This window comes from Diadema antillarum, unplaced genomic scaffold (assembly GCF_040938485.1).
Source record: "Diadema antillarum isolate AM-2024a unplaced genomic scaffold, OU_Dant_1.0 scf00000005, whole genome shotgun sequence".
Lineage (NCBI taxonomy): Eukaryota > Metazoa > Echinodermata > Echinoidea > Diadematoida > Diadematidae > Diadema > Diadema antillarum.
Window position 1 is genome coordinate 656648 of NW_027270894.1, and position 12573 is coordinate 669220.

General features: G+C 38.7%; 1 protein-coding gene across 1 annotated transcript; it reads right to left on the reverse strand.

Moving 5' to 3' along the window:
- Positions 1-383: 383 nt before the first annotated feature.
- On the reverse strand, positions 384-12267 carry LOC139713596 (4-hydroxy-2-oxoglutarate aldolase, mitochondrial-like). The gene is made up of 7 exons (XM_071625337.1): positions 11773-12267; positions 10992-11120; positions 8608-8735; positions 8085-8219; positions 5302-5398; positions 3889-4022; positions 384-1109 (listed from the first exon to the last, which is right to left on the reverse strand). The coding sequence occupies exons 1-7, from the start codon at positions 12071-12073 to the stop codon at positions 957-959; spliced, it is 1077 nt and encodes a 358-aa protein (XP_071481438.1). The 5' UTR covers positions 12074-12267; the 3' UTR covers positions 384-956.
- Positions 12268-12573: the final 306 nt, after the last annotated feature.

The window sequence follows — 12573 nt, forward strand, 5'->3', positions numbered from 1 at the left end:
ATGTTTTACCCACCACATCCCTCTCGACCCAGGTGTATAAATGGGTACCTGGCAACACTAGGGTAATAATGATAGCAGGGCCCTCTGGTAGAGCAATGACAACACTGAAGAGGCTATCCTGGATAAAGGAGACCTTATTACATAATTAGATTGTTGCCTAAAAATTACAGCTCTCTAGAACCAGTTTCACACACAAAAGAACCCATAAAACTGTATGTGTTGAAAAATTATCCTTCCAAACATACTTATGTAGCTTATTTTACAACTTCTTTCCTTTTTTTATCAAAGATGTTTATAAAATTGTGAAAATTGTACATCCTTTTTAACTTTGAAGGCTAAATATCTGCTATCAAATGATTTCATATCTATATACACGTAATACATATACACACACAAATGTATATATATATGAGAGGGGAGACAGAAAGACAGAGAAGGGAAAAGAAAAAGAGACAGAGAAAGAGACAAACACAAGAGAGAATGTCATACACTCTTTATGTTCAAGTTCATAATGACCAAACACAGTAGAAAATCCAGCACACATTCTTTTACAATACTTTAAAAAACAATTTGATTCCTGTATACCCTAAATATTTCACGAGGACATACTTTCGTGAATTTTGCGAGTAAAGTGCTATTCCTGAATTTAAAGACATGCAAAAATACTGACGCTTATCCCAATTTGAATTTGATGTGCACATATACAATTCTCTGTCTCCTACCATACTCCATGATTGCAAAATTAACCACTCGCGAAATCATTGGGAAGTCCCGATTTGCAAAAATTTAGGCTCACTAAAATATATGGCGCGTACAATATGCATAAAGAGACATACCAAGATGTCATCATGCAAAGATGAAATGATGCAGCAAAAATGGCTGGCAGTTTGGAAGAATTAAACCCCATCCTCATCTAATCAAAAACAAGGTGGGCGTGGTGGGTGGGGATCTCATGCCTAAGGGATGAACCCATTGTCAGTGAAGTCTTTCTTCATCGCCGCGGTAACATCCTCTGAGAGAGGCACAAGTGGTGATCGGGTGGGGCCACCATAGAATCCAAACCAGTCCATGGCAGTCTTCAGGCCGGGGATGCCATATTTCCTTGTCACCTACAAGATGGAAGAAGAGGTGGAGGAGATATTTGACAAAACTATTGAAAGTTATACAGTTCTTTACAATACTGCTGATGGTGATGACAACAGCATGATCCTTGTCTTTCATATTCGAGATAAGATTATGATAATAAAGTTCATTTGATAAAACAACAATAATGATACATGTAATAATGAGGAGAAGAAGAATTACACAGCAAATAAAAGAGACTACAAAAAGATATGTCCAGACAAGCAGACAAAAGGCACTGATGTCCAATTTCATGCTTCATGCTAGTACAATGCCTACATCACATAGATTCTGAGGACAATTCTGCTGTGTTTGATACTATTTACAACAATCTTTACAGAATGGGACCAGTAGGACAAATGTCCAACCAATTCAGCCAAGGATCTTTGTCACACATACAGGAGAAATAATATCAGTATTTCATCTGCTCTCACCTTTCTGTTAGTTCAGAGAAACTATAACTACAAAAGCCTCTCACAAAGCAATCTCAAAATCGTAATTTTTTCAAATGACTTTGGGCAAAGCGGACTGGATAAAACGCAACTACAATTCTTAATAGGCACCCTCAGTGAATTTCAATGAATCTGAAACATTACATTTTATCTTCAAATGTGCAGAGGATACATGCTAGATAAAGGTGACATAGAAAACTTGTATAGCAATCCCTCTCTCAAATACACACTAGTGAACAAATGATTGATTTGTCAAACCGTTTCTCCCATATTCTCCGACAGCCTTCAATTCCCCCAAACAAGATTCTTTTTGAAAGTCACAAGTCAGCTAGCATTCACAAAATTTACAATATATGTGAAATCATTGTCTCCTATAACGCTGCAATGCAAATGCATCACATATCATTTCCAAGGAGTTTAAATCGCTACAAATTTTTCTGTTGAAAAGGGATGATACTTTCTTCTCATTAAATCTATGCAGTTCGTAAAACATGAATTCAATCATTCGCATGATTGTCTTGCACATCCCAGTTTGCAAAATATAGTGGCCAAACATGTGGCATATACAGTAATTCTTGCAAACACATCCCTACAGCTACTCCTGTGTGCAGAATACCAGTACAGACAATGGTGCCATCAAACAGACTGGAGTCCAAAAGACAGTGAACAAAAGCCTCTATGAAGTTGTGTGTGTGTGTGTGTGTGTGTGTGTGTGTGTGTGTGTGTGTGTGTGTGTTTGTGTGTGGGTATGTATGTGTGTGTATCTCTACCAGTCTGTGTGTCTGTGTCTTTCAAAACTAACATCAATCAACAAGCTTTTCCAAGGTCATAATTTGCCAAAGTGTCTTCCAATTTCATGATTGTTCGCTGACGAGCAGATTACAATAGGTGTTAAACAAAAGGATGGTAGACTAGAAGCAGCCTGTCACTTCAATGGTCTTCCATGGTAGGATTAATTTCTCTGGCACAAAACAAAATTTCTTTTGCCTGACCCCCCCCCCCCCCCCCCCCCCCCCCACCCCCATTAAAAAAAAAAGAAGAAGAAAAGGATGAGATGAGCGGTTCCCCATGGACAATGGTTTATCACTGTAGACTTTTTCTTTCAAGTTATTTGTGAGAGTATCAACGTGAACCAGGTAAAACGGTCAGCACCTCAATTATTATAATAAACCTTGCAAGCCACGCTTCTCCATTGTCATTGATATTCAATCTCATTTCAGATATTTGATGGACAAAATCTGTCTAATAAAAAGCAGGCCCTTCCGATTCTTTTCATGCACAACTTGTCTATCATAATGATGTCCTTCAAACACAAACTGATTTTTTTTTTTCAAAAGGAACTGCATTTTTCATAGCATCAGTGGTGTCATGCTTCATATTCTGTCATCCCACAACAGATCACAAAAGATGGGGGGGGGGGGAAATACCACATGATTTGCTGTTGAATCTTTCTCCAATATTGCAGTTCAAGTTTGCCGGAAGGAGATCTCATAATTCTAAATAATCATATCAGTGAGTATATGAGGACATTTCAGTTAGAAAAACCTGTAAAGGTCTTAAAGTGGAAGGGGAAAGATTTGCACAACATCAGTCATACAGAGAAACCATTTCAGCATATCAGACTACTTCATTTCATTTCAAAAGATCTTGTACCTGAAGATGAAATGCTTAAACCCCTTCCTTTAAAGTCGCAATTCATGGGTTATTGCTACACTACAATTTGAACGAAGATACAGGATATTCTTGTGAATTTAAACTGAAATTTTGGTGAATATCTATGTGCAAGTCAAAAAGAAACAGAGTTGACCGCCGAATTTTAAATTAAGTGGTTGTGATGAATACCATTATTCTGTAACAGCACATCAAACTATGACTTTTTAATCTTTATCTCTAATTTTAATGAATCTTCTACTAATGTTCCATTTGTGTGATTACACTTTATTTTATTCTATTTTTATCATAACTTTGCTTCTTAGTTTAAGTGTTTCAGAAGGTATAAGAGTACAAACTCTCTTTACTTAGCCTCTTAATTGCTAGATACATATTAGTGATCCCTAAATTGGCAATATATTTACTGGGACAGCATTCCTGTTTCTCTCTAAAATTGGCAAGTTGGTATGAAATTCTTTCTGATATTTTGTGTGAAAAAAGGAATTTTACCAGTTCCAAAATCTTTTCATTCTTACATAAGACACACACTGGAATTTAGAGGTGACAATTTAAGGATGAAAATAATTTTTTGTTTGTTTGTTTGTTTGTTTGCTGCAAACTTTCGTAATGACCTAATAGGTTTAAGGTGGATGGAGTGACTCACGCAGGCATTGGGGGCAATGAGGCGATGCTGCAGAGCCACTGCTTCTGCCGTCTGCCCCGCCTTGAAGAGTTCATACACCTGACAGGTCTCTCTTCCCAGCACATTGGCTACAGCACAGACACCACCAACTGCACCTGTGGTGGAAGGAGCAAGATAAATGAAATGCTATCACACCTACAAAACAAGACAAACCAAAACACAAAACAAAACAAAAAACAAACCTTCTGTTTACATGTGATCTTTCAGAAACATGTTATCCATGCACTATCAAGTAATGTGTTTGTTGTATGTCTGAATGCAATATTAACTAGAAAAGCACTCTGAGAGCGCAGACCTCTGCCAAGCATGCAGCTCATTTCCACCAATGATCTTGTTCTTCCATAGAGATATCAGTGATTTCCACCCATACGTACTTATATAGCATTGTGTGCTGAAAGTCGCCCGATTTCCCAATATAGAAGCCTTTGTTATGTCATAAACCCTCAGCTGCACGGCGCGCCTCGCCCTAGCAGAAACTAGAGCACGCACTTTAGTGCGCGCATGCAAACCTCAAATACGCGCAGCCTGAACTCCCAAGTTCATTGACCCTACCTGCCAAAATATCAAAAATCCTTCATAAATTCCCCCAAAATTCTCGGATCACTACCAAAAGTTAATCGTTTGTTACTTGTGTCATTCTCAACCTTTCCTGCAAGTTTCATCCCAATCCGTTAACTACTTTTTGAGTTACCGGTATTTTGCACACGGACAAACACACAAACCAACGGTAACAAAACATAACCTCCTCCCTTGGCGGAGGTAATTATCATTCCTTCTAGATACATGTATGCATCTCAGATGTGACCATGCATCACAAAAATTGGTGTTTTTAGAACACAAATCATACCTGCATTCATTGCTACAGAAGAAGAGGTTGAATTACTTTGAATTACGCTAACTGCGATATTCTTTGAAAGAAAAGGTGGCGAAGAACGCTACTGTACCAGTGCCCAGCTTAAAAACCATCACTGGAAAGATATGACTATTTGAGATAAGACATGCCATCTGCTGCTGTTAGACTGGCCCATTTTATGACATCAGTAAAACCTTCACTGAATTTTACCAAATTCATCCGGAATGCTTGCATTACCGCACACATCGTATGAATTTCCCATCGTGGAATGAATAAAAGTCTTACATTTTGTCAAGTCCAAGATTTTAACATAAACACAGCATTTAAATTTGTGCCAAGTGGTGATTTTCTTTGAATTTCCACTTTCACTAATGTTCAAAGCTGACTGTTCTAAGCTAACAATTTCACATACTGTTACTCCGGGGTAGAGGTCAGGTGAACCTGAGCAACAACACACACAAAAACAACAACAACAACAACAAAACAACACAGCTGCATTGCTACTTAAAGTAGCCACTCACCAACGGTCAGGGCTGGCAAAAGGAAGCCGCCAGATCCAGCCAGGACCTGGAAGTCCTGTCCCTTGGTCTTATGGACCAGTAGACCAATCTTTGACACCTACAACAAACAAGATGGCAGATATCAGCTGGTGGTCACATACAAATTTGTATGTCCATTTTACTGTTGTAACACTAAACTCTTCACTAGTTGCCACACAATACTGTCATGATGTAACAATGAAGTTTGAAGAATTTCCCCCAAACTCGATCTGGCATTCTTGCATACACAATAAAGATTTGTTACTTGATATTGACCTTTAATACAAGAGAAGTTCACTACATTTTGCCCTTAAGAAGCCAGTGAGCCGTTGTGAATCAGATTGGATGGAAAGATTTTTTTTTTTCAAAAATAACTTTGGAAACAGCAAATTTCACCATTAAGACTTTGCCCAAAAGCCACTCAATGCATTACTTAGAACTCTAATACCAGAGCTATGCACAAGGTTAGATCCAATGACATCAACGTAACAACTGACCCACTGCAGGTACAACAAAATTTGTGTCTGACATTTGACCTCTGATCTACGTTGAAATCAAATGCATCCAATGTCATGTCATTGTTTTACAATGGCACTTTGAGTGACACATAGCTGGCAGAAAATGTTCAATTTACGGTGAAACCATATATTCACCTTCACATATCATACACACACTCAGAGAAAGCAATTACCAAATGAAACAAAAACTAACTTGCAAATACGTGTGTACATAATAAATGTTACAAATCAGATGGAAAACTGTTACTAACTGACTAAATGAATCCTAAGAAATCAGATTAATTTTCTAAAATGACAGGAACAACAACCGCAACAAGGGTCATTATTCCTCACATGGTACATTGTGCATACAATGTACATCCATTTCAATCAGCACATGAATTACATTATTCGAGTGTCTTTCATACCGGATGATTTGAATGCATGCATTCATGGCTGTCAGTGGGTAGAGTTTGACCCCTATTAAACTCCATGTCCAATGCATCAGATCTCTATGATGAGTCATTTTGGTTTGCTCAGAGCAACACGTACTTGTGCACAAACGAGTCATCATTCCAATAGAGAGGTTACATTTTCATATAGACAAGTTGTCTAATTATAGAGAAAAGGGAATGCTACAATACAATAAACTTTTTTTTTGCACCCGACAGATCTTCATAATCAGCCATTTTTGCTCCGAGGAGCATGCACTTGTGCACAGAGAATAATCATTCTGAGCAGGCAAGATACTGTAAAACAGGAATGGGCATTCTAATTTTGCATATTTCTCGAGAGCCAAGATTTGCAAAATGAAAATACATGCAATTAAGTTCTTCTCTATGCTGTATGCTTTGAATGCCACTGACAATTCACAAAAATTTCAGGCTGCAAAAAATGCTGTACAGTCCAATTTGAAAAAAACAAAACAAAACAAAACACACACACGAAAATGCTGGTGATCTTTGTATACAAGCCTACAGGTGGTCTCATGCATGAACAAACACTAGGCAACAAAGCAAAGTCAAATGCCAGGTCATACTAGGCATGGAGCAATAAATTGAAACACATTTACTTGCCATCTTTTCCCCTGGCTGGGAAAAAGGCATGTTGAGGCTGCTATGAGACACAGAATAGAAACCATGTCCCTAGCAGCACAGCCTCTTAAAATATACATGGTTCCACTGAATTTCACATTCTGACCCAAAAATCTAAATGAGGGTTCCACATCAGTGACAATGGAGTCATTCTTGCTTCTTTGATTCTGATGATATATTTACATCCCACAATTGTGCTATAGCTGCAGTGAGAAAGACTATGTCACACAGCATGCTTCCATTTTCTAATAGGTTAGTCAACAATGCTCAGCACGCTGACTCTTTCATTTCCATGGCTTTCGCCCATCCATTTTGAAGTAAAAACACTTTGCCTCACAAATGGATATGTGGGACTATTATGAGTCTTTTGTCACCAACCCTCACTTTTATCTGTAACTCCAGATTTTGCTCCTAGCTGCACATTGCATGCAATATTTTACATCATTATTTTTCCCTCTGGTTTTGTTTTAATTCATGTACCATATGTAACACAATTTAACAAGAAAGACTGAAATGTCAAAATATTTTCAAAATGGTGCCAGAATATGGGCAAGTCAAAATATCACAATCTCAATTACAATTACTTTTCACATACACACAAATCCGACAAACAGTATAGACCCACTTCAAAGCAGAATAACTAAACTACTGCACCTACATTTGTTCCATGGTATACACATCATTAATTCACATGTTAACTGGCAATTACCAGGGGTGGATCCAGGAATTCCATAATTGGGGGTTGGGGGGTTGGGCTGGGCCTCACAAAATTAAAGGGGGATGCACATGCCCCCCTCCATTTTTTCTTTTCATTTCTTTTGTTTTCAAAAAAAAAAAAGAGGGGGGCACGCCGGTGCGCTCCCCCCTGAATCCGCCACTGAGTACAGGAGTTATTTTGAGAGAATTGTGTTCAGTGGAAGTACATGTGTATATCTATGCAATATGCACTTGTGGCCTCAAAGTACCGGTACTTGTATATAGAATTTTGGTACACCAATACAACATGAGGATAAGCTACTTCTGGATGTTTCTGGAGAAACCGCACAGTAAAATTGGAGTTTGGCTAGCTGTTGTTCTATATGGCATTTTCTAGTTAATACGTATAAAACTTGTCAGCTCTACGAGGTTTGAGGCCATAAGCTTGATTTTCGGTACAGTATCTGGGTTAACTCACATCGCCACCACTGTCCTTCATACCGATGACGTTGGGATGTGTGCTCATCGTGACAGCCACTTCCACCGGTAGGTCTATGCCAGTGTTTGCTGGTACGCTGTAGAGAATGACTGGAATGGGGCTTGAATCCGCAACCTGGAGGGGCGGAAACGAGGAATACACTTGTAGAGTGAAAACCGTGCAGCAACAACATCAAGACATCTTATGTGTGGAACCAAAATTGTTGCAAAATGGGGGTGGGGGGTGCAAGCCCTCATGCACCCTTTCCTCACTGACAACGGAGGACATCATCAAAAGTTTACAAGTTCGAACATCATCAAAAGTTTAAACTGGTCACTATAGCAGCAATCTCTGACTACAGAATGTTTGCTATCGTTCCAAATGTTCCCCTTCCAATCAATGTAAAATAGTACTCTCATGATTCTACTCTTCACTCACACTGAAAATATGTAGTTCCATATGTTTAAAAAATAGGCAATGATTATTTTAATTATATGTTTTATTTGCACAAACACAGAATTACCCTCGTGAAGTGCTGCAGCATTGAAGCATTATTCATGCCACCCTTGTAGAAGCACGGCGTAACGACCAGCGCTGCATCCGCTCCAGCATCACCCATCCGTTGAGTCATCTCTATTGTGTCACGGGTGGCTGAAGAACATGAAAGTGATGTTGGTGTCATTAATAATCTAGCAGACCAGTGAATGAGTTTCATATTTTCTTATAAGCCATTCACATGGATGCAGGGATGAAAATCATTACCATCAGGTGGTCAGATATTTTGAATATCAATGTACATCCAAACTCATCAATACAATCTGGGGTTTGTTGATAGGACCTGTTGGTAGGTAGGATCAGATACTTCCTGCATTTACTTAGATACAGGAATTTCATTATGTGCAATGTACTTGGAAGGATAACAATGAAATGATCAAGTTGGACCTCAATTTGATTAATGCACTGCATAAACTCCACAAATTTTAGCACTCATACACATCTCATGATCTGGTAACCACACTTGGAATAATTTATTTCATGACTATTGTGTGCAAAATCCATGACATTTGTCATACTGAATGTTTGATAACACATTTTCATCAAATGGGCATTGTTCTAGTGGGCACTTGGAGTACACTAGCCCCAAAGTAAAGTGTACATTGTACACTTGTAGCTTCCTTGGATAAGTTTCATGATATTTCATTGGTCAAAAATGCTGATTTCCTTTCATGTTCACTCTATGAAAACAGAAAATAAGATATCTTGCATTTTACTTGCTTAATGAAGAGCAGGTAACCTTTTAATTTGTTTTTAATCCATTGAGGATGAGCTGATTTTGCTGTAACATGCATTTCCCATCAGACATCTGCCGAGTATACTTGGGACTAGTCTTCAACAGACAGGTTAGGGGCACAATGGACATAAAATGTGCATTTTGAATGTTTATCTTTATTTAATTTTTTCTTAATTTTTGCAAATGCATGATCAGTTAACTTGTTTCATAAATCTATGACTGCATCTTCCCACTCAGAGATTTAAGGAAAAAATGATAAAATTTCACGATCATCTATTTTGTGTTGCTTGGAGGTTTGAAGATCATCTATTTATGGCTCATTCTCTGTCTGATGCACTCCTTAGATCTCAATACACTGAATTTGCCCCAATATAAGACAGAACAGAAAAAACTGTACCAGTACCAGTTTTCTTATCTACTGTTGCTTTTGCTACAACAACCACATTGTTTGAACAATAACATTGCCTTACATTAATTTTAAAGACTTTTATGGTCTTTCTGCGATAGTGTCTCTTTTCATTCATCTATGTGCCTTCTTTTTATCAATCCCATTTCCATGTCCTGACACACAGTGCATGAATTTATGACACACTTCAGTGTGCAAGATTCAGAAACTCAAACATCAAAGAAAGTGGTACAATAATTAAACACCTGGGCTGAAACAAATGGAGGCTTGTATGAAAAGCCTTTACATCAAGGGGAAAATGGAGAAAAGATTTCTAACAAATTTTACATTGCCACAGTTTGTCAATAGAAATGACATCTGAGACATGCATGAATACTTAAAGGCAAGTTTACTAACAATAGACCTCTACAAATTACCCCCTAGTTTTGGCAGTCACATGATTTGGACAAGCCAATCATGGATTCATGGTGTGACAATGTGACAGTGCCCAACAAGAAAGCAAGCCCATTGTGCTACTAATAGAGAATATGAGGTAGTTCATTACTGAGTCAAGTAATTACAATTACTTTTCAGATACCAGATGGGCACATAATATTTGGTGACACACAAGATGTATGATATGCAACGCAAACGAAACAAAAAAAAATGCAACTGCAATCAAATTGAAAATAGCTCAAAAGCCAATCACAATTGACTTTACTACATGCACCCTGTATATTGAGAAAAATCAAACAAGTTTACAGCATGGTAGATGTTTCACAAAATTGGAGAGAAATAGAAAAGTTCTAGAAGGCTGGTATTCAAAGTCTCAATATATATATCATAAAACAGTAGTATTGGTTACACTCTCTTATACACGATATGGGACAATGATGATGTCATCAAGTCACTCACTGAGTCCAATGTACCGGTACATTATGATATTTTTTAACCACACCAGCGACCCCAACACATTTGCCCGGGGTTAGATGCTTGTGGAAAACATACATTGTACACATGGGGATCCAACATTTCAACAATTTTTGTTGATTCTACATTTGAAGAGTATTTTTGTCTCTATAAAGTCTTAAGTTTTTTAATAATTGCTAGGAGATATGCATCACAGACATCTTGAACTCTCCACTTTAATGTGTATATATAGCACATAATTTGGAAGTACAAATTACAATGCACTGTCTTTATTGACACTACTGTTAAACTGCAGTCTCACATTCACATCCGGAACCTGCCACGACCAGCTTGTCACTTGGTACAGCCTCGCGAGCCTTGGCAACCATCTCCACTCTCTCTTCCTTGGTTAAGTACGCGTACTCGCCATTTGATCCCTGTACCACATAGCCTGTTGTGGGTTCAATCAAATTCAAATCCACACAAAATGAATGTCGAGTGCAAGATTGGAGTTGTCTTGCCACATGGGGTATACACAAAAGCAAGGAATGATTGTTGCGGTTCCATTTTTTACGAGCCCAATCCATATTGAAATTCTACAATGAACACCATGGATAGAATAGAATTTACTTTCGTATAGCCTATAGCCATAGGGTCTACCTTTGATATAGACCTCTACCTGATGCCGATGGCTGTCTCACTCATCATGTCATATGACCTTATCTAGGCTAGCCATTAATTGAGCTTAATTAGGAAAGTAACTGGCAGATAATTTCGAAACGTTACTAAACAGTCTTGATTTAGGTGTGAGTTCCTTCAATTTGTCTCCCTCTACAAATTAAATTTGTTAAGATCACAACTGCTGATCTGCAAATTAACAAATTAAAAAGTCTTGATTTATCATAATGTTTCTACATTTATTTTTTTTCTGGTCTGTTGGCAGTTAATTACAGTCTATTGATTAGGTGTCCCTCCCTAAATGGTAACGAATTTGAAACAAAATCTCACTCTTCACCGGTGTTCACCATGCATGGATTCAGGTAAATTTGCTTGAATAATGAATTGCCAATTCATGAATTGTGATATTCGACAAAGTCACCCACCTCTGAATGGAAATGCGTGCCATTTGTCGAGATTATTTCGAAGGTAGTCGTATCGTATATTTTCGTCCTTGTCAAACGGAGTGGCTATTGGAGGCAAAATGCCGCCGAGGTCGAGTTTCGGTCCCGCCGACATGACAGTGCGTATACTGCGGCACGACACCGCTAACAGTTTCCCAAGCCCTGCAGCAGCAGCAGCAGTACCAGTGGGGCAAGGGGTTTGCAGGGGACGATGCGTTGATGGAGGAGACACGGCGGGCAAATGCCTCGCGATACAGATAGGATTTGCGCGCCCACATATCATGCTGGCTGTTGTGCAGTGCAGGTCTGTCGGACAATAAAAATATTGATATTCTATACTCTCGCTGTTCAAATGAAATGCTGGAGAACCACGAACCAATGACAGGTCTATTTCGGTCCAGGGCTGAGAAGACCACAGCAGGTTCTAGCGTCGTGTTATCTCCTACTCAAAGTGGAGCGGTAAAGGTGGACACCGAAGCTGCTGCAGGGACAGGCTTCCTTGCGTGATCATGTGACAGAGTCAGCTGACCAGTGAACCCAAACAGGGTAATCCCCGAGGATCAGCTCATCAAATGGCTGCTTTCCTTTTGCAACGAACTGTGTAACATGATGATTGTTTTGAGGTGACATACTATAGGAGGTACTTACGAAAGACACAAAACAGACAGACACTCTTACATATACATATTTTGCATACATACGCTATACATGCGTAAATACACATCTGTGAACACATACGCGCCCACAAGATCCCAACTCTCTACTTTTAGCAGTCCCCTCCAT